The following is a 22,457-nucleotide window of genomic DNA, read 5'->3' as shown; positions in this document are numbered from 1 at the left end:
TGGCTCACGCCTGTAATCCCAGCACTTTGGGAGGCGGCGGATCACGAGGTCAGGAGTTCAAGACCAGCCTGGCCAACATGGTGAAACCCCGTCTCTACTAAAAAAAAAAAAAAGTAGCTGGGCCTGGTCGCACACTACTCAGGAGGTTGAAGAAGGAGAATCGCTTCAACCCGGGAGGTGGAAGTTTCAGTGAACCAAAATTGCGCCACTCCAGCCTGGGTAACTGAGCAAGACTTTGTCTAAAAAAAAAAGATAATAGGAGGCAGGCATATAAACTGTATTTTCACCTTTATTCTTAGTCACCTTAACAGTTAAAATTTTAAATTGTTGTTTTTAATAAATGATAGTACATACCTATGAGTTTTAAAACAAAGTAAATAACATTTTAGAAATGAAGAGATAAGGGCCAGGTGCGGTGGCTCACACCTGTAATCCCAGTACTTTGGGAGGCCGAGATGGGCAGATCACAAGGTCAGGAGATTGAGACCATCCTGGCTAACACGGTGAAACCCCGTGTCTACTAAAAATACAAAAAATTAGCCAGGCATGGTGTTGGGTGCCTGTAGTCCCAGCTACTCGGGAGGCTGAGGCAGGAGAATGGCATGAACTGGGGAGGCAGAGCTTGCAGTGAGCCGAGATCACACTACTGCACTCCAGCCTGGGCGACAGAGCGAGACTCTGTCTCAAGAAAAAAAAAAAAGAGAAAATAATTGAGAACAATTAGTAGAGGAGAAGACTGTAGCCTGAGGAAGTCACAGTAACTAAGACCGTATGATTCAGATGAAAGAGAATGTCAGATCAGTGAAACAGAGTAAATGAACCCAGACCAGAATCTTATACATGCGGGCAGAAGACAGGAAGGGCAGAGGTGTCTAGGGCAGAGGTGGAACTAGAACAAATGGTAGTTACTTGGGAAAAAGGTGAAGTTAACATCTGTACCTTATGCCAAAATGAATTTCAAATGAGTTTAAAAGATAAATGAAAAATAGAATGCAACATATTTGAAAGATAGTCACTTTAAATTTGACTGTTAGTATCTGTATTACATAAAAAGTCTCCCCAAATCAATAAGGAAAACATTCAAACTTCAAATAGCAAAAAGGGCAGACAGTTCACAGAAATTTCCCACAGTAAATACAAATGACTAATAAATATGGGGAGAGGGTGAATTTTGGTGATTTTAGCTTTACAGATAGTAAAAAAATGCCAAAAGGGTGTCCTTTTGGTCTATCAAATTAGCAAAAATAAATTTTTTACTCATCCTTACAACTTGTGTATTAGCACTGATAAACTGTTGGTCTACAAATTGGTATAAGTTGGTAAAAATTGATTAAATTTTTCAGATTATAAAAAAGCTTAGATGGCCTGGTGCTGCAGTGGCTCACACCTGTAATCCCAGCACTTTGGAAGGCTGAGGTGGGTGGATCTCTTGAGTTTAGGAGTTCGAGACCAACCTGGCAAGCATGGTGAAGCTCGGTCTCTATTAAAAATACAAAAATTAGCCGGGTGTGGTGGCAGGCGCCTGTAATCCCAGCTACTCGGGAGGGTGAGGCAGGAGAATCACTTGAACCTAGGGGGTGGAGGTTGCAGTGAACCAAATCGTGCCATTGCACTCCAGCCTAGGTTACAGAATGAGACTCCATCTCGAAAAAAAAAAAAAAAAAAAAAAGTCTTAGAGTTCTTAACATTATCCTAGTAACTCCGTTTCTAGGAATCTATCCTCAGGATGTAATTAAACATTCAAAGATTTATATGTAGAGATATTAATTACAGCATTATTTATAATTGCAGCCCGGCCAAGATCACCTTTTTTAAGATAGGGAATACAAACAGGATTAAGAACTCATGTGAAGAACTTGTGATCTAGTTGTGGAGATAAAACATAAAAATTCTTAATGGGATGTAAGAGTATTTTGGGAATTGAGAGGAAGAGGAGATGACTTTTGATTAGATAGGCCAAGAGAGGGAAATGAAATGAGCAAAGGTATGAGAGTCGTACCTGTTTCAGGGATGTGGATTTTATTTCACTTAATACCATAACCCTATTAAATACATATAAGGCTGCAATGAACACCTTTGCACATACATCCTTAAATTATTATGGAGATATTTCTCTAGGATAGAGAAATTGCCTGCAAAATGTTGGACGATTTAATATTCTTACTAACTGTATAAAAATGTCCTTTCTTGGCTGGGCGCGGTGGCTTGCACCTGTAATCCCTGCACTTTGGGAGGCTGAGGCAGGCGGATTACCTGAGGTCAGGAGTTCGAGACCAGCCTGGCCAACATGGTGAAACCCTATCTCTACTAAAAATACAAAGATGAGCCAGGCGTGGTGGCAAGCGCCTGTAATCCCAGCTACTTGGGTGGCTGAGGCAGGAGAATCTCTTGAACCTGGGAGGTGGAGGTTGCAGTGAGCCAAGATTGCGCCATTATACTCCAGCCTGGGGGACAAGAGTGAGACTTTGTCTCAAATAAATAAATAAATAAAGTCCTTTCTCAAATCTTTGATATTGTCTCATTTTAATTTTTGTCATTCTGATGAGTGAAAAATGAGATCATTTCCCTTTGCATTTCTTTGATAGGAGGTAGGAGATTTTTTTTTTCCATTACTCAAGTACATGACTCAAGATTTTTCATATGTTTATTAGTCATTTGTATTTCTTCTGTGACTTGCTTTTTCCTGTTTCCTTCAAAAAAAATCCAGTCTATCTTGATTTGGTAGGACTTTGTATAATATGTATGATATGGGTATTTTTTATTATATATGTTGCAGATATTATCTTCGAATTTGACCTTGGCCTTTTAACTTTTGTTTGGTATGTTATTTTGCCATGTAAACCTTGACATGGTCTAACCTTGATAGTCTTTTTCTTGAGGGCTTTGCAGTATTATGAAATACTTCTCCACGCCAGCATTATAAGTATATTTTGTTATAGGTACTTGCATGGTTTTGTTCTTTATATTTAGATCTTTAATCCACCAGGAATTCATTTTTATGTCTAGTGTAAGGTAGGATTCTCATGTCTAACAGATTTGTCTAACATTCTGACCCATTCAGAGATAATTTATTATTTAAAATAAAATGGAAAATTTTTACTGGTTTTGATTTCTGTTTAAAATATAGGATACTGAAGAGCCGGGTTTAGTGGCTTAGGCCTGTAATCCCAGCACTTTGGGAGGCTGAGGCACTGGGATCACTTGAGTCCAGGAGTTTGAGACCAGTGTGGCCAAAATGGTGAAACGATCTCTACCAAAAGCACAAAAATTATCCAGGCATGGTGGTGCGCGCCTGTAATTCCAGCTACTTGGAGGCTGAAGTCATAAGAATCACTTGAACCTGGGAGGCAGAGGCTGCAGTGAGCCGAGAATGTACCACTGCGCTCCAGCCTGGATGGTCGAGTGTGACTCTGTCTCAAAAGAAAAAATGTAGGGTACTGAAGAAATTGAAACGCTAAGAATACCTTATAAGTAAATTAACCACTTTGGCTCTTTTCAGAAAAAAAAAAAAGAGCTCTTATATTTTAAAGTTTGGTTTTGGCAGAAAAAAAATTCCTGGATTGTTTGGTTAATAAAAACTTTATTAGATGGATTAAATTGTGATGTATGGAGATAGAGTTCTGAAAGAAGAATAGAAATCTTTTAAAAAATCGTATTCTCAGCCTAGGCAACATGGTGAAACCCTGTCTATACAAAATATAGAAAAATTAGTGAGCTGTGGTGGTGCGTTCCTATGGTACCAGCTACTTGGGAGGCTGAGGTTGAGGTGGGAGGATCGCTTAAGTCCATGAGGCAGAGGTTGCAGTGAGCCGAGATTGCACCTCTGTACTCCAGCCTGGGCGACAGAGCAAGACCCTGTCTCAGAAAATAAATAAATAAACAAACAAATACACACATACAGCTAGTGTTCTGCTGTAACTCTTAGTTGGACAGATTCAATAAAACAGTGTTAACTTTTGAAGCTAATTTTATTGAAACTAAGTTTCTGTACAAATAGGTACTCAAAACAGCTGAATTTTCTAAATCACAGTACAGCAATTTATTTTTTTTTCCCTTACATATCCAGAAGAAAATTCAGATGAATTATCTGGTGAACGACAAAGAAAACGCCACAAATCTGATAGTATTTCCCTTTCCTTTGATGAAAGCCTGGCTCTGTGTGTAATAAGGGAGATATGTTGTGAAAGAAGCAGTAGCAGTGAATCTACAGGGACGCCATCGAATCCGGTAATGTTCTCATTTTAAGTAAGGCAAGACTCTTACTGTTAAACTCTTAGTCCTGGCAGTCCTAATAAGCATACTGATCGAATGTACATGTGTCTTACGAGATTGATGCAAAACACAGTGCTAAATTTTACTTTAAAATAAAACTACTGTATTGATCTCCGCCTTCAATGCAAGGTATTGTGAGAAATGTGGAAAATAGTGGAGTAACACTGGTATTGGTAAAATTAGTAGTAGTATTAGTAATTATCGGTGTCACTGTATGTATTAGAGAATATTTGTGGACCACTGTACCAATAGTACATTCAAATAAATTGGAGCATAGAGTTGTTTGAGAATTTTGAAATAAAGGAACAAAACCAAAAATTTGGTTCAGTTAAATATTTTAAAATTTTAAGGCAAATTTGACTATTTAGAGTAAAAATATCTTTTATTATAGCCATCAGCAAAAAAGTCAACATAGTCTGAACTTAACATTTGCCAAATAGGTCTAGACATCAAGTAAGTTCTATTTACTTACGCTGTAAAATACAGGTTTATACTGGGCTGGGTGTGGTGGCTCACGCCTGTAGTCGCAGTACTTTGGAAGACTGAGGCGGGTGGATCACCTGAGGTCAGGAGTTCAAGACCAACCTGGCCAACAAGGTGAAACCCTGTCTGTACTGAAAATACAAAAACTAGCCAGGTGTGGTGGCACACGCTTGCAGTCCCAGCTACTCGAGAGGCTGAGGCAGGAGGATCGCTTGAACTCAGGAGGTGGAGGTTGCAGTGAGTCGAGATCGTACCACTGCACTCCAGCCTGGGTGACAGAGAGACTCAGTCTCAAAAAAAAAAAAAAAAAAAAAAAAGAAACAGAAAGAAATGCAGATTTATTTATTGCATGGATGACGGGAGAGTATCAGTGTTTTCTAATTACTAATACAGACTTCCGAAATATTAGCAAGCAGCATTTCTTAAGAGATGTCACTGAAAGACGTTTGGTAAAATCTTTTTTTGTTAACAAGAATGCTTGACAAGTGGAATATTTTGTTTTGTATGTCTTTAAACAAGCTTGTCCAACCCATGCCCTGTGGGCCATATGCCAAGATGGCTTTGAATGTGGCCTAACACAAATTCATAAACTGTCTTAAAATATTATGAGTTTTTTTTTTTTTTTACAATTTTTTTCCTGCTCATCAGCTGTTGTTAGTGTATTTTACGTGTAGCCCAAGACAATTCTTCCAATGTGGCCCAGGGAAACCAAAGGATTGGATACGGTTTTTGGTAATATGGCAGTGTCTGATGGTCATTATTCTGGATATTAGTAATCCTTGTAATCCTTGTATAGTTCTCTAGAAGATGTAGGAGATGGAACCAATTGTGATAGTAATCCTAGTCTTTTACCTATTCTTGTTAATTCCTGTATTATCTTTTTATTTTTCTCTTCCAAAGTAGTGATTGTTTGAACGCATACCCGCCCTCTAGAATTACTGTACTTAACGGAGCTGTTACTCATGTAGACCACTAGATGGCATACAGAGCTCCTGCTCGGCCTGAGAGCAGGTTCTTCATTCGTAGATAATTTAAGTTTATACCAGCTTCCATACAGTTGAGATGGCACTGCAGATAAGTGGTAGTCAAGGTAGATATGATTCTTGTCTTCATGGGGAGATAGATCATTAATGACAAAAATGAAAAAATTTAATAAATCCAGTGAAAAAACAGAGGTGCTTGAGAGGAAATATGTATGATAAAATTGAATCCAATTAAAACCTGATGAGTACACAACCTACAAGTTTGGTTAAAAAGAGAATTATCATACCTTATTTATTTATTTATTTATTTATTTATTTAATTATTTATTTATTGAGATCGAGTCTCTCTATTGCCTAGGCTGGAGTGCAGTGGTGCAATCTTGGCTCACTGCAACCTCCGCCTCCCAGGTTCAAGCAATTCTCATGTCTCAGTCTCGTGAGTAGCTGGGATAACAGGCTCCCACCACCACACCTGGCTAATTTTTGTATTTTTTAGTAGAGACAGGGTTTCACTATGTTGGCCAGGCTGGTCTTGAACTCCTGACCTCAAGTGATCTGCCTGCCTTGGCCTCCCAAAGTGTTGGGATTACAGACGTTGAGCCACCACACCTGGAACCCCATTAAATGTATAGTTTTTGTTAAAGTTATATCAGAATTCTAGCTGAATGATATTTAGAGTTCTTGTTTCTGCTTTGTACCTGGGACACTGCCTTGTTACTGATACGGCTTTGAGGAGTAGAGGAACACCAGGTTTTTTGTTTTGAGTTGAATTAGGTAAAATGACATGGACACACATGGAGTGATTTTAAGGAGCAGAGAGTTTAATAGGCAAGAAGGGAGAAGGCAGAAGGAAGAAGCTCCCCCTTACAGAGATGGAGGGGGGCTCTAAAGCTGAAAGAGGAGACCTCACATACTAGCCAGTTTTATGTGATGGCTGGAGGGAGCGGTGTCTTATTTGCATAGGGCTCAGAGGGTTGGTTTAACCAGGCATGTCATTTAGCCCTCGAGAAAACTAGCCCTCCCACTCTAGTCCTTTAATACTGCAAATGCAGGGTGCCATGACATTTTACACACGTGGGGTTATGTGGGGGCGGCCATGCTGTTAGGTACCTGTTGGGGCAAGGGCAAGAAGATGACAGTGGGAATCGCCGTGTTGGGTGGACCCTCTTGTATTTGCATCTTAAAGGTTGCCAGCCTTTAAGAGCCAGGGTTTTATGCTAGACAAGAAATGTTTCTGGAGTGGAGCTACAAAAAACCTTCCAAGAACCACTTTCCCTTTCTATTTGCCTAAAATAATTTCGTAATAACTCCCACCTCATTATCAAAGTGTGGAGTTAGAGGGGTATTTCTTTTTGTTAGTCCCGTCCTGCATTCTCTTAAAAAACCCTATCTATTAAAAAATCTCAGCTGGGCGCGCTGGCTCATGCTTGCAATCCCAGCACTTTGGGAGGTCCAGGCGGGTGGATCACCTGAGGTCAGGAGTTCAAGATCAGCCTGGCCAACATGGTGAAACCCCATCTCTACTAAAAATACCAAAAATTAGCTGGGTGTAGTGGCGGGCACCTGTAATCCTAGCTACTCAGGAGACTGAGACAGGAGAATCGCTTGAACCCAGGAGGTGGAGGTTGCAGTGAGCTGAGATCACACCATTGCAAGGGCAACAAGAGCGAAACTCCATCTTCAACAACAACAACAACAAAATCTCGTTTTTCAGGTTAAGTCCCTAGTTGTGAAAGCTTTTGGTAGGGCCCGTTTTTTTTTCTTCTGCATTTTAATTTCCCTCATTTGAGAATGTTATAGTCATCACTGGGTGTCATCATTCACCAGTTTGTGAAGGGAGTTAAAGGAAAGTGCATTCCTCTCCCATCTTTTCTTTCTTTGGAGTTTAGTAAATTGTGGGAAACTAAGACTGTGTTCTAGACTGTACACCACACAGTTTATATTATCATCTTCTGTCATTTTTGCAGCCTCAGATTCCATTTTTAGCTAAGACTGGGGTTTTAAATAACTTGTTTAAGGTTCCTACAACTGTCACAATTGGAATTCAAATAATTCTAGGTATTTCTCACTGCAAAAATCTAAAATCTTTGCAGAGCAAGCCTATCTGATGCTTTAAAAAAAATTATTTTTTAAAATTTTTGAGATAGTCTCTCACTCCATTGCCCAGGCTGGAGTGTAGCGGCGTGATCGTGGCTTACTGCAGCCTCAACCTCCTGGGTTCAAGCGATCCTTCCTCCTCAGCCTTGAGAGTTAGCTGGGACTACAGGTGTGTAGCACCACACCTAATTTTTTTTACTCTTTTTTTTCAGAGATGAGGTCTCGGCCTGTTGCTCAGGCTGGTCTCAAACCACTGGGCTTATGTGATTCTCCTGCTTTGGCTCCCAGAGTATTGGTATTACAGGCATGAGCCACCACCCGCAGCCTGATGCTTTTTAAATATATAGTATTTAGGCCTGGTGTGGTGGCTCACACCTGTAATCCCAGCACCTTGGGAGGCTGAGACAGGCGGATCACAAGGTCAGGAGATCGAGACCATCCTGACTTAACACAGTGAAACCCTGTCTCTACTAAAAATACAAAAAATTAGCTGAGCGTGGTGGCGGGCACCTGTAGTCCCAGCTAGTGGGGAGGCTGAGGTGGGAGAATGGCGTGAACCCGGGAGGCGGAGATTGTAGTGAGCTGAGATCACGCCAGTGCACTCCAGCCTGGGCGACAGAGCGAGACTCTGTCTCCAAAAAATATATATATATATATATTTAAATTATATATATATATTTAAATTATATATATTTAAATTATATATATATTTAAATTATATATATATTTAAATTATATATATTTAAATTATATATATATTTAAATTATATATATTTAAATTATATATATTTAAATTATATATATTTAAATTATATATATATTTAAATTATATATATATTTAAATTATATATATTTAAATTATATATTAAATTTGCATATAAATTTATATTTTATATAATTATATAAAATATATAATTATATAGAAATATATTTTAAACATATTTTTATATATAATATTTAAAATATATATAGAGAGAATTTAATAGTTTCTGGGGCATTCGTTTATGAACATTAGCCAAAACTTTTTAAAACCACTCCTAATATTGCATTTTTTTATAGTATCCTAGGACAGCAATTGGCAAACTTTCTGTAAAGAAAGAGCCAGACAGTTAATTATTTGGGCTCTGCAGGGCAATGGTTTCTGTCACAGCTACTCAGCTCCACTCTTGTAATGCAGGAGCAATCGTAGACAACAAGTCAACAAATAGGCATGGCTGTGTTCAGTAAAACTTTATTTATAAAAGTAGATGGGTGATGGGCCACAGTTTGCAGACCCCCTACCATAGAGTATGTTTTCTGAGACTTAATGTTTCTTGTGATTTACCCCCTTATTCTAAAATTAGTGCACTTTAGTTAGTTGAAGTATTTGGTTTGTGGGGTTGCTTTGTTAGAGTGTTAATTGTATCCTAATTTGACTTGTGATTCTAATTTGGTAGTAGAGCCCCTGTTAGGAATTAGAGCTGCAACTTGATGAATGTTGCTTTTACTGTCCTTCTTAACACTACTCTTTTTAAAAAGTCTTTTGACATCAGAGGCCTAAAAATAATACACTTTGTTTCCGTTTTTAGAACTGATGCAAATATGGATATCATTTAATCTAAGCTCCTTTTCTAGATGAAGTAGCTACAGCCTTTAGAAGTTAAATGATATGGGCTGGGCGCGGTGGCTCACGGGTGTAATCCCAGCACTTTGGGAAGCTGAGGTTGTGGATCACTAGAGGTCAGGAGTTCGAGACCAGCCCAGCCAACATGGTGAAACCCTGTCTCTACTAAAAATATAAAAATTAGCCAGTTGTGGTAGTGGATGCCTGTAATCCGAGCTACTTGGGAGGCTGAGGCGGGAGAATAGCTTGAACCTGGGAAGCGGAGGTTGCAGTGAGCCGATATCATGCCACTGCATTTCAGCTTGGGTAATAGAGCAAAAAAAAGGGCCAGGCACAGTGGCTCACACCTGTAATCCTAACACTTAGGGAGGCCAAAGTGGTCGAATTGCTTGAGGTCAGGAATTCAAGACCAGCCTGACCAACATGGTGAAGCCCCACCTCTACTAAAAATACAAAAATTAGCCAGGCATGGTGATGCATGCCTGTAGTCCCAGCTACTTGGTAGACTGAGGCAGGAGAATCGCTTGAACTTGGGAGGTGGAGGTTGCAGTGAGCCGAGATCAGGCCACTGCACGCAAGTCTGGGCAACAGAGCAAGATTCCGTCTCAAAATAAATAAATAAATAGATAAAATTAGCTACTTAGTGGCAAGTATAGAATAAGTCATATCCTGACTACTAGACTTTTTCCAGTTGTAGCCTTCTGCTTAATATATGCTCCTACCCTTAGCCACTAACAGCAAATGTTATTGGCCTGAAGGTCTTATTAGGTTCGTATACAATTTATTGAAGTCCTGAAATGAGGAATCAGGTGAGCAGCTACAGATTTTTTTTTTTAATTTTCTGAAGGCTCTTTAAAAGAGAATCTCAAAGTTTATTAAAAAACGTAAGTATCTATGACTCAAGAGACATTTTTCTAAGAAAAAAAACCCATAAGTATTATAAGTGTTGTGTCTTGTTACTTGTATTCTACCAATTTGGACATATAAAGATGAGTAAAGACTGGTCTTAGCTCAAAGTGTATATAATTCAGATGAGAATCATGCCTGCAAAATTGTGTTTTGCATAATTTATTTGTGAGACTATATAATTCATTATTATACAAGTAGTAAGGATAATTAAAGGTGGAAGAGCCTTTTCAGTTACGGTATTGACAAAGGCTTAGTCAAAGAAGGATGAATAGGATTTTGAAACAAATTATTCTAGTTAGAGGGGGAAAGTGTGGAAGTTGAAATGCCAAGATTAGTTGAGGAAGCAATCTAGATCTGGCAGGATTGTCCATATTTAGTAAGGGAAAAGGGGTGTCTAGTTGAAGACAGACAAAGATGTTAATACAGTCACACTGTATGTACTTTCAATGCCAAGAGACTTTGGCATTTTTCCTTTATGCAGTGGGGTTTTGAACAGGGAAAATAACATAGTAATAACCTTGAAATCTTAATCTAGTTTAAGTGTGCAGGATGGATCTGAGGAGGAAATGTGCGTGGCAACCAGCTCCAGGATGACTGGGGGGTACCCAGTCCTCCCCCCACCGATTTCCCTCGGGAAGTCCCGGATCGGAGTAGCAGGCCCATCCCCCAAGTGTTACACTCCACTAGCAGCAGCAGAGGCACAGGGATGAGTTAGGAAACTGTTACAGAGGTCAAGAGCTGATGTTTATTAAGTTATATATTTTTTTCTTGTTTTAGGATCTTGATGCTGGTGTAAGTGAACATTCAGGTGATTGGTTGGATCAGGATTCAGTTTCAGATCAGTTTAGTGTAGAATTTGAAGTTGAATCTCTCGACTCAGAAGATTATAGCCTTAGTGAAGAAGCCCAAGAACTCTCAGATGAAGATGATGAGGTAGTATTTTTTCCCCTCTAATTATATTGGAAAATTATTAAATATTTTCCATGTTCATTGACTTTGAGATTGGAATAATAATAAATTCAGATTTCACTTGAAATCTTTACCTCTTGATTTGTTCAAACTAACACATTGGTTTGTGGGCCTGAGGATTTCATAGTTCTTAATCATCTGATTTATATTATTATATTACTACTAATGCCAAGAAATCAATAGACCTCAATGAACATGCTTATTATAATGGTCTGTTCACTTTTAAAAAATATAATTCAATTACTGTTTTAATATTAACTTACTTTTTATAAAAGTAAAACATGCATACAGTTAAAGTCAAATAGTACCCCCAGAGATCTGTCTCCCAGAAGTGACTGCCTTTAACATTTCTAGCTATTTCCCTATTATTTAATATCTCCATATTATTTATTTATAAAGTAAAACCACTTAGCTGAATGTTTTGTTTTATTCATCCTAAACATCCTTTGTATTGACTTTTACCATTGTGGGTAAGGATTTCTCTCTCCTGCATTTTTTTCCCTCTTTACACTCACTCACTCTATTTGAAATTGTCTAAGACTTTCTCATATGTTGTAGTACATGATGCTTGTTTAGGACTTATTACTAGGAAGCCTTCTGATTGAAGGAAAAAGGGTGATGAATTGATGCTAATGAATGTGTTTTATTAGGTATATCGAGTTACTGTGTATCAGGCAGGGGAGAGTGATACAGATTCATTTGAAGAAGATCCTGAAATTTCCTTAGCTGTAAGTATATATCTACTTCTTTAAGAAATAAAAAAATTACATTAAGGTCAAGATTAGGAAAATATGTCTAGCCTACTTTCTGAAATGAACTGATTTTTATAAAGTTAAAATGTTTTTGTAAAGTCTGAATAAAGCATTTTTCTTTTATTTGTTGTGATGAGACATGCAGCTATAATTTTTATTTTTAGGTGCTAGAATTTGAACCTTTTTTTTTTTTTTTTTTTTTTTTTAAAACAGGGTGTTACCCTTCTCCCAGGCTGGAGTGCAGTGGTGCAATCTCAGTGCACTGCAGCCTCCACCTCCCAGGTTCAAGCGATTCTCGTGCCTCAGTCTCCCGAGTAGCTGGGATTACAGGCGTACACTACCATACCCCATTAATTTTTTTATTTTTAGTAGAGATGGGGTTTCACCATGTTGGCTAGGCTGGTCATGAACTCCTGACCTTAAGTGATCTGCCTACCTTGGCCTCCCAAAGTGCTGGGATTACAGGCATGAGCCACTGTGCCCAGCTGAATTTGTACTTTTTGATGTTATTTTGGAAAATTTCAATGTATCTCCAGTATACTCATCACCCAGCTTTAACTATTACCAGCATTTTGCCAACCTTGTCAAATGTAAGCTTTTTTTTTTTTTTCAATTGAGATAGGGTTCCGCCCTGTCATCCCAGCTGGAGTGCAGTGACACGATCATGGCTCACTGCAGCCCCCACCTCCCAGGCTCAAGTGATCCTCCCACCTCAGCCTCCTGAGTAGCTGGGACTACAGGTGCATGCCATCACACCCAGCTAATTTTTGTATTGTTTGTAGAGATGTCACCATGTTGCCCAGAATGGTCTCGAACTCCTGGGCTCAAGTGATCCACCTGCCTCAGTCTCCCAAAGTGCCAGGATTACAGGTGTGAGCCATCACGCCCAGCCAAATGTAAACATTTTTATTATTGATTTGTATTATAAAATGTGGTAGGATTTGCCATTAAAGAAATTAAGACTTAAATGTTTACATCTCATGCATACTTCACTGACTTCCTGAGGTATTATAGGTTTTTTTAAAACTATCGTGCTTTAGTTTTTGTTCTTAATATTGCCTTCATTATATTTAAATAGGAAATAAATTCCATTTTTTCTGAGTTATAAAGTTACTAATTATTCAAATGCAAAAAAGGATGAAAATTCAAGACTTTCCTAAGTTTTTAGTGTATTAGAAAATAATTTAAATAGTTGAATAATTTGATGTTGAGTAAAATAGATACTTTTAATTTTTTAAATCTATTCTAAGACTCAAATTATTTTAGATATTGATCTTGCAATTTATTGGACTTTTTGATATACTTTTACTCCATATTGCAAGGCCTTTTTCTTTGGTTTTATGATCTGTGAAAAACCCCCTTGTATAACTGGAAAACAGAAGAATGAGTAATCTGTTTTTATTGCCCCGTCTTATGGTCATTTGTGAAGCAATCTCAAAATGGTTACGAAAGGCCTCTTGCCGGTTTTCACTTGTTAGTGTCCTCAGGCAAGAACCATGCTTCAGCTAAGGCGAAAAGATAGGGTATGTAAAAAAAAAGGCTGGGGGTGTGGGAGAGTGTGTTATCCAAATCGCATGGTGGAAAGGTTTGCAGGATGAAACGCTGGGAAAAGGAAGAAGCATTGGGCAGTCACAGAGATGAGAACACAGGAAAGGATAGACAAGTAAAGGGCATATATTATGGTTATTGACCAAGGATGGTAGGTTTTAGCGGCAATGCTTGCTGTGAAAAATGTTTTAGCATTTCTCTTGTGGATGGGGTTAGGGAGTACTCAGGTAAACCATGGTTTTAGAGCACTTCTAAGGTACTTCCAGTCACTGGTGGATTAGGAAGTCTTTCTCTAGGAGGCAGGTTTCATCTAGATTGGTTGGATGGACTCTTGGAATAGCGTCTAGGGTGGGAGTGGGTATAGGCTGCACGACAGAGTAAAAGATCCCATAGACTTGCTTCAACTAAAGGAAGCAACTGCATTTGTGTCCTGAAACAGAGAACTTTATAGGTACGTGATTAATATCACATCACAGTTAATACATTTTTAGTTTAGAAGTTTTCAGGATGGTATGAGTGAAAAAAATGGGTGTACTTACTCTACTTTAGGAGAGACTGTTACATATTGACCTTTTAAAAATCCGTTTTGTGTATAATTGAGACATATAACATGATGTTTGACACACTTGTAAATAGTGAAATGATCACTACAGTCAAGCAAATCAATGTAATCCATTATCTTGAATAGTTAACCTTTCTTGTGTGTGTGGTAAAAATACCTAAAATCTACTCTTTTAGTAAATTTCCAGTATACCAATATATAACTAGCTATAGTCGTCATGCTGTTCACGGTGACTATTTTATATAAAACATGAAACACTGAATACTGAGCTGTATGATATATTTTACCTTAGACATAGCAAAGTTGCTAGCATTCCTGTGACTAGTAGTTAAAGGGTTACAGAAACTGACTCTGTGTCTTATTTCATTGAAGGACTATTGGAAATGCACTTCATGCAATGAAATGAATCCCCCTCTTCCATCACATTGCAACAGATGTTGGGCCCTTCGTGAGAATTGGCTTCCTGAAGATAAAGGGAAAGATAAAGGGGAAATCTCTGAGAAAGCCAAACTGGAAAACTCAACACAAGCTGAAGAGGGCTTTGATGTTCCTGATTGTAAAAAAACTATAGTGAATGATTCCAAAGAGTCGTGTGTTGAGGAAAATGATGATAAAATCACACAAGCCTCACAATCACAAGAAAGTGAGGACTATTCTCAGCCATCAACTTCTAGTAGCATTATTTATAGCAGCCAAGAAGATGTGAAAGAGTTTGAAAGAGAAGAAACCCAAGACAAAGAAGAAAGTGTGGAATCTAGTTTGCCCCTTAATGCCATTGAACCTTGTGTGATTTGTCAGGGTCGACCTAAAAATGGTTGCATTGTCCATGGCAAAACAGGACATCTTATGGCCTGCTTTACATGTGCAAAGAAGCTAAAGAAAAGGAATAAGCCCTGCCCAGTGTGTAGACAACCAATTCAAATGATTGTGCTAACTTATTTCCCCTAGTTGACCTGTCTGTAAGAGAATTATATATTTCTAACTAACCCTAAGAATTTAGACAACATGAAAATTATTTACATATATCAAAGTGAGAAAATGCATCAATCCACATAGATTCTTCTCTTTAGTATAATTGACCTACTTTGGTAGCGCAATAGAGAATACTTACCATAATTTGCATTGAATATGTAGCTCATCCTTTACCCCAACCCCTAATTTTAAATAATTTCTATTCTGTCTTAAATGAGAAGTATCTGTTGTTGTTGTTGTTGTTGTTTTAAATATATGTATATGGCATTTAAATGTAACTTATTTTTTTTTTGAGATGGATTCTCGCTCTGTCGCCCAGGCTGGAGTGCAGTGGCGCAATCTCGGCTCACTGCAAGCTCCGCCTCCCGGGTTCACACCATTCTCCTGCCTCAGCCTCCAGAGTAGCTTGGCCTACAGGCATCCGCCACCACACCTGGCTAATTTTTTGTACTTTTATTATAAGAGACAGGGTTTCACCGTGTTAGCCAGGATGGTCTCAATCTCTCCTGACCTCATGATCTGCCCGCCTCAGCCTCCCAAAGTGCTGTGATTACAGGCGTGAGCCACCGCACCCGGCCTAAATGTAACTTATTTAGTACCTTTGATGTAAAGAGAAAATGTGTGAAAGATTTAGTTTTTTTGTTTTTGTTTTTTTTTTTTTTTGAGATGAGTCTCTTACCCAGGCTGGAGTGCAGTGTCATGATCTTGCAGTCTCTGCTTCCCAGGTTCAAGCCATTCTTCTGCCTCAGCCTCTGGAGCAGCTGGGATTACAGGCATGCACCACCACGACCAGCTAATTTTTGTATTTTTTGTAGAGACAGGGTTTTGCCATGTTGGCCAGGCTGGTCATGAACTCCTGACCTCATGTGATCCACCCGCCTCGGCCTCCCAAAATTCTGGGATTACAGATGTGAGCCACCATGTCCAGCCAAGAAGTAGTATTTAAATTTTCGACACACTTTTTTTTTTGAGACGGAGTCTTGCTCTGTCACGCATGCTAGAATGCAGTGGAGTGAAATCAGCTCACTGCAACCTCAGCCTTCTGGGTTCAAGCTATTCTGCCTTAGCCTCCCAAGTAACTGGATTACATGTGTCACCATACCAGCTGATTTTTTTTGTATTTTTCGTGAAGATGAGATTTCACCATGTTGGCCAGGCCGATCTTGAACTCCTAAACTCAAGTGATCTACCCACTTCAGCCTCCCAAAATGCTGGGATTACAGGTGTGAGGCACTGCACCTGGCCCCAGATTTTTGATACTCTTAAACCTTCTGATCCTTAGTTTCTTCAAAATACTCTTTCTAGGTTTTTAAAAAAAAAAAAAAAAAAAAAAAAGCTCTTATATTTGGTGCTATGTAAGTGAAAATGTTTTTTAGGTTTTCTTGATTTAACTATAGAGACAGGGTCTCCCTATGTTGCCCAGGCTGATCTCGAACTCCTGGGCTCAAGAGATCCTCCTGTGTCGGCCTCCCAAAGGGCTAAGTAGGATTACAGTTGTGAGCCACCACACCCAGCTGTAAAAATGTACTTATTTTCCAGCCTCTTTTTGTATAAACCGTAGTAAGGGATGGGAGTAATGATGTTATCTGTGAAAATAGCCACCATTTACCCATAGGACAAAACCTGTTAAAGCATCCTGAGTCTAACTTAGTACATCAGGCCCTTTTTCACACAAAAAAATCCTTTTGGGGATTTAGTGGAATCTGTTGTTTCCCCCTAAGTTGAAAAACAACTCTAAGACACTGTAAAGCACCTTCTTGGCCTGGGTTACATAGTTCCCAGCCTAGGTTTCAGACTTCTGCTTAAGGCCAGTTTTAGAAACCCGTGAATTCAGAAAAGTTAATTCAGAAATTTGATAAACAGAATTGTTATTTAAAAACTAACTGGAAAGATTGTAAGTTCTTTCTGAATTATTCAGAAGTGATGCATCATTTTCCTTCAAGAATGACATGGTCACAATGTGGAATTCCAAGATACCTCTTGACTTCCTCTCAAGCTCTGTGTTTGCTCAGTGGAGGCCCGTCCCAGCTCAGCATGTGTACTGAGAAGTGTTAGTTTCTTTGGGGCCCATCTACCCTGACCACATTATGATGTTCATCTGCAGCTGTTGCAAGGTGTTCAGATTGTGTAAATACAAATGGCATAAACACTTTAAAAGAAGTGCAATCCTCAAAAGGTTAGGTGGACTCAAGCATTCTGTAAAGCAACTATTATTAATGAGCTTACAGTGGATACTTCATTTGAATTTGAAAAATACAGAAACGAGCCTGTGAAATACCAGCAAGAGCTATGGAATAAAACCCCTGATGCAATGAAGACAGTTGAAAAGATCAAATGCCAAGCTAAATGTGTAATGAACAAATTGAAGAAAAATAAAGGACTACAGAAAGTTCAGGACATCAAAGAAATTAGACAAAACTCATCTTGACCCCTCTTGCAGGCAAAGGAAAGCAGTTGGAAGAAAAGATGATACAACAGTTACAACAGGATGCAGACATGGCAGAGGTTTCTTAAAAATCTCATTGTCTATAACCTTTTCTATATTTACATTTGAAAATCTCCTTTGGAGACTTAGAACCTCTAAATTATTGACTTATTTTTTGTATAAGGTCACTCAAATGAAAGGTGATTAAAGAATCATCTACATTGCTATCTACAGAATGTCAGATAATATGGATGTTTGATTGCATCTCATTGTTAACTCTTTACTGATAGATATGTTTGTAAATACAGAAGTGAAACGTGGACATAAAATAGTTAACGCTATTTGGTTAATGGTACTAGGCAACATTTATGTAATGACATTCAAAAATTTGTGGCTAGTGATATATATAAAGTAAAATTTTCTTTGCAGTAAAATATGCCCTTTATTATAGAAGGGAGGATATAAGGAGCCAACAGTTTGTATGAAAATAGCTCAAATAATATCTTCTTCTTATTTCTTATTTTGGTTTATTAGCATCTTAGAACAAAATCGCCTTATATAATGAAGCCTAGTTATGCTGGACTGTTTTGACCTCTTTTAATTGTTCTGACAGATAGCTGGGGATGAGAGCCAAATAACATTTGCCTGAAATGACTGACACTATGTACTTTCTGCTTTGGCAAATACTCAGTTCTAACTTGTGATTCCTGGTAGAACAAGCTTTATTTTTGGAGCCTAGCACTGATCGGGAAGCAGATATTATCTCGGTGCCTTTTACAATTTGTTGTGTGTGTGTGTTTTTTTTTTTAAAAAGGCCACACAATAATTTTGGAATACATAATATGGGTAGAACAATCTGTTATTTGCACACAAAACCACTTTTAATGGGTACAAAGTTAAATTAGGAGGAGTACATTCCAGCTGAAGTATTATCAACTCCAAATAAAGCTTTGAGGACCTCCAAAGGTAAAAGTACTAATCCCTTTGGCCATTTATTGAGAGAAAGAGACACAGTAGGGTGACTATAGTTAATGTATTGAATGTTCTTGCTACAAATAAATGATAAATGTTTGAGCTGATGGGTGTGCTGATTGCACTGATTTGATTGATACACATTGTATGTGAAAGTCATACGCCATAAATATTTACAATTATGTATCAGTTTAACATTTTAAAAAACATTTCTAATGTAAAAAGTACCTCTCAAACTGGATTAGCTTCTTAATTTATATTTAAATATGAATCTTAAGTAAAATAGTGAAAATAACCATCTTGATTTAGTGTTTTTCTGTCATGTGAATTGTATATACTTAGGTGAGGACAATAAAATCAATTGAATTGTAAGCTTAGAATAGGACTGGGATAATTTTGCACAGAAGCTTTACTAATGGTACATTGTTGCTTCAAAATTCTCTCCCTCTCCCTCCTCTCCCTCTCCCTCTCCCTCTCCCTCTGTCTTACCTCGTCCCTCCCCTCTCCCCTCCCTCTCCCTCTCCCTCTCCCTCTCCCTCTCCCTCTCCCCTCCCTCTCCCTCTCCCTCTCCCTCTCTCCCCTCTCCCTCTCGCCCTCTTCCCTCTCCCCTCTTCCCTCTCCCTCTCCCTCTCCCTCTCCTCTCCCTCGTCCCTCTCCTCTCCCCTCTCCTCTCCCTCTCCCTCTCCCTCCCTCTCCCTCTCCCTCTCCCTCTCCCTCCCCTCCCCCCCTCTCCCTCTCCCTCTCCCTCTCCCTCTCCCTCTCCCTCTCCCTCTCCCTCTCCTCTCCCTCTCCCTCTCCCTCTCCCTCTCCCTCTCCCTCTCCCTCTCCCTCTCCCTCTCCCTCTCCCTCTCCCTCTCCCTCTCCCTCTCCCTCGCCCTCTCCCTCTCCTCCCTCTCCCTCTCCCCTCCCTCTCCCCTCTCCCTCTCCCTCTCCCTCTCCCTCTCCCTCTCCCTCTCCCTCTCCCTCTCCCTCTCCCCTCCCTCTCCCTCTCCCTCTCCCTCCCCTCCCCGCTCCCTCTCCCTCTCCCTCTCCCTCTCCCTCTCCCTCTCCCTCCTCCTCTCCTCTCCCTCTCCCTCTCCTCTCCCTCTCCCTCTCCCCTTCCCTTCCCTCTCCCTCTACCTCTCCCTCTCCCTCTCCTCTCCCTCTCCCTCTCCCTCCCTCCCTCTCTCCCCCTCCCCCCCCTTTGGAGGTCCTCAAAGCATTATTTGGAGTTGGTAATACTTCAGCTAGAACTTAGTAGAAGCTGTTTTTTCCTTTGGAGGTCCTCAAGGCATTATTTGGAGTTCATAATACTGAAGCCTATAACCAAGTAGAACCTTTCTTTCTAAGGACTATAAACAAAGTACACTTGATATATGTATGCAATGACTGCTATTTATACAAAATTTAAATCTGCAAATGGAATCAACATGTTTATGGGTTATTAAAATTGTCTAATTTCTTAGGTTCTTTATAGTACACGTGTTGAAAATAAATGATTAAGTGATTAAGAATTGTTTCAAGAATGTGATTATTTGATCTTAAATTTTTAATGAGTTAAAATAGAAATTGTTTGAATATCTCATATTTGGGTAACAAAAGACGCAAGTCTGAATGTTTCTTTTTCTGGAATGGCCATGCCTGCCCACTTTAGAAATACAAATATCACTGGGCAGCTTGAAGCAATTGGGAGCCTCTAGTGAGAGCAACTTGAGAGAATGATGTTACAAGTTAGTAGGAGTAAGAAATGCTGTGTTCTCCCTGTCTTCACTTAGGTCTCATGGCAGCCTGGTCTAAGTGATCGAGAATGGTCTATAAGGGAGGTCGCTGGGTCAGGGAGGGGAATTTGGGCTAGCCTCTGTGCCACTTGTCAGCATGAAAAGTCAGATTGTAATTGCCTGTTTACTTTTCTGTCTCATCTTTGAAAGTTCCACCAAGCTGGGAACCTCTTGATTGTGTTGCACAAATGTAAGTACATCAGAAAAACAAAACTGACTTTAAAGCAGGAGCTTGTGGGCCCCTAAGCCAGACGGGGACTAGCTTTTGGCATCATGTAATTAAGGTTTTTTAAATCCTTAATAAGGGTTTTATTTTATTTTTATTTATTTTTTGAGACGGAGTCTAGCTCTATGGCCCAGGCTGGAGTACAGTGGTGCAATCTTGGCTCACTGCAACCTCTGCCTCCTGGATTCACGTGGTTCTGCTTCAGCCTCCCAAGTAGCTGGGGTTACAGGACCCCGCTAATTTTTGTATTTCTAACAGAGATGAAGTTTCACTACGTTGGCCAGGCTGGTCTCGAACTCCTGACCTAAAGTGATCGGCCCACCTTAGCCCCCCAAAGTGCTGGGATTACAGGCGTGAACTACCGTGCCTAGCCTAATAAGGGTTTTGAAGATAATCAGTGTGTAGGTAGGTCTGTAGGCTTATGATGGTAACCACAAGTTGTGAATGGCACTGTGAAAAGTTTGTAGTTGCACTTTATGGTTGGATGCTGAATTACATTTTGATTTGATACTTAGAAAAAAGTATTTCTTCAGCTTAAGTTGTTTAAAAGTTTGTGATCATATTGTCTACCATGTAGCCAGCTTTCAATTATATATAATAGGGACTTTTTGACATTTACAAATAATACTTTGAGATAGATACCTGAAAGCACCAGCACGTGGAAGGTGTTCAGAAGTAACAGATTATAAAATGAGTTAATGAAAGGCAACATAAAACAACCGTAAAGCAAGCAGATGGGAGGCGTGTTCAGTTAACTTATTCATAATGCATTTGAAATGATCGCTGTACTCAAATATTTAACGTTAGAGTAATAACATTTTGAATAAAAACCATAATTGATTTTCTTTAGGAGAGGAGTGTCCTGAAACATACTTCAATTCGTATTGCTTTCCTTTAAAGCTCTCCTTTAAAGACTTTTAAAAAATTGATAGGCATTTTCCTCTCACCTGTTTCAGTCCTACAGTCCCACATCTCTACTGCCTTCAGAATGCTACAACTTAGATGTCCAGCCAACAGCTTAAAGCCAATTTATAAAAATAGCATCTTTCCTAATTCCAAAATTTCACCTTTTGTTTGTTTTGTTTTGAGACGGGGTCTTGCTCTGTCACCCAGGCTGGAATGTAGTGCTGCAAACATGACTCACTACAGCCTCAACCTCCTGGGCTCAGTCCTCCCACCTCAGCCTTCCAAGTAGCTGGGACCACAGGTGCAAGACACCAGGTCCAGCTAATCTCCCCCTCCTGCCCGCTGCCACCTGTCCTGAGACAGAGTCTTGCTCTTTCACCCAGACTGGAGTGCAGTGGTGCAATCTTGGCTCATTGCAACCTCCACCTCCCAGGTTCAAGCAATTCTGCCTCAGCCTCCTGAGTAGCTGGAATTACAGGTGCCTGCCACCACACCCAACTAATTTTTTTGTGTATTTTTAGTAGAGATGGGGTTTCAGCATGTTGGCCAGGCTGGTCTCAAACTCCTGACCTCATGATCTGCCCTCCTCGGCCTCCCAAAGTACTGGGATTACAGGCGTGAGCCACCGCACCTGGCCTAATTTTTGTATTTTTTGTAGAGACAGTTTCATCAGGTTGCCCAGGCTGGTCTCAAACTCCTGGGGTCATGTGGTCTGCCCATCTTGGCTTCCAGAAGTCCTGAGATTACAGGCGTGAGCCACCACGCCAAGCCCAAAATTTCACCTTTTAAATGTATTCCATTACCATTATGTTCTAGGTGAATTTCATTTATTTCTCAGGGTTGAATTTTAAAGCTTTTGCGTATGTCTATTTTTGGTTCACACCTCCCCAGCCCACTGTTCTGTATTAAGTAGGCCTTCTTTCAAGATCACAGTAATATCTCCCTAAATGGATTTCACTAGGTTTGGTCCTATTTTTGGTTCAGTTATAGTTTACAGATATCATCATGTTGCTTTCCTGAT

The 22,457-nt window shown here is 39.5% G+C and overlaps 1 protein-coding gene across 7 annotated transcripts in view; it reads left to right on the top strand.

The window, feature by feature from the left end:
* The window catches only part of MDM2 (MDM2 proto-oncogene), a 32,961-nt gene extending 17,014 nt beyond the window's left edge, over window positions 1–15,947 (top strand). For 4 of the 7 annotated variants that reach the window (XM_030939522.1, XM_030939521.1, XM_010358750.2 and 1 more), the window contains 4 exons: window positions 4,067–4,227; window positions 11,125–11,280; window positions 11,967–12,044; window positions 14,551–15,440. In XM_030939522.1, the coding sequence (XP_030795382.1) occupies window positions 4,067–4,227; window positions 11,125–11,280; window positions 11,967–12,044; window positions 14,551–15,126 (971 nt within the window). In that variant the 3' untranslated portion in view covers window positions 15,127–15,440. Of the gene's footprint in view, window positions 1–4,066; window positions 4,228–11,124; window positions 11,281–11,966; window positions 12,045–14,550 lie in introns of all 7 variants that reach the window. The other 3 variants (XM_030939523.1, XM_030939524.1, XM_010358748.2) reach the window with 2 other exon arrangements.
* Window positions 15,948–22,457: the final 6,510 nt, after the last annotated feature.

Source organism: Rhinopithecus roxellana, chromosome 10 (genome assembly GCF_007565055.1).
Source record: "Rhinopithecus roxellana isolate Shanxi Qingling chromosome 10, ASM756505v1, whole genome shotgun sequence".
Classification (NCBI taxonomy): Eukaryota; Metazoa; Chordata; class Mammalia; order Primates; family Cercopithecidae; genus Rhinopithecus; species Rhinopithecus roxellana.
This window is presented reverse-complemented; position numbering and strand designations above follow the sequence as displayed.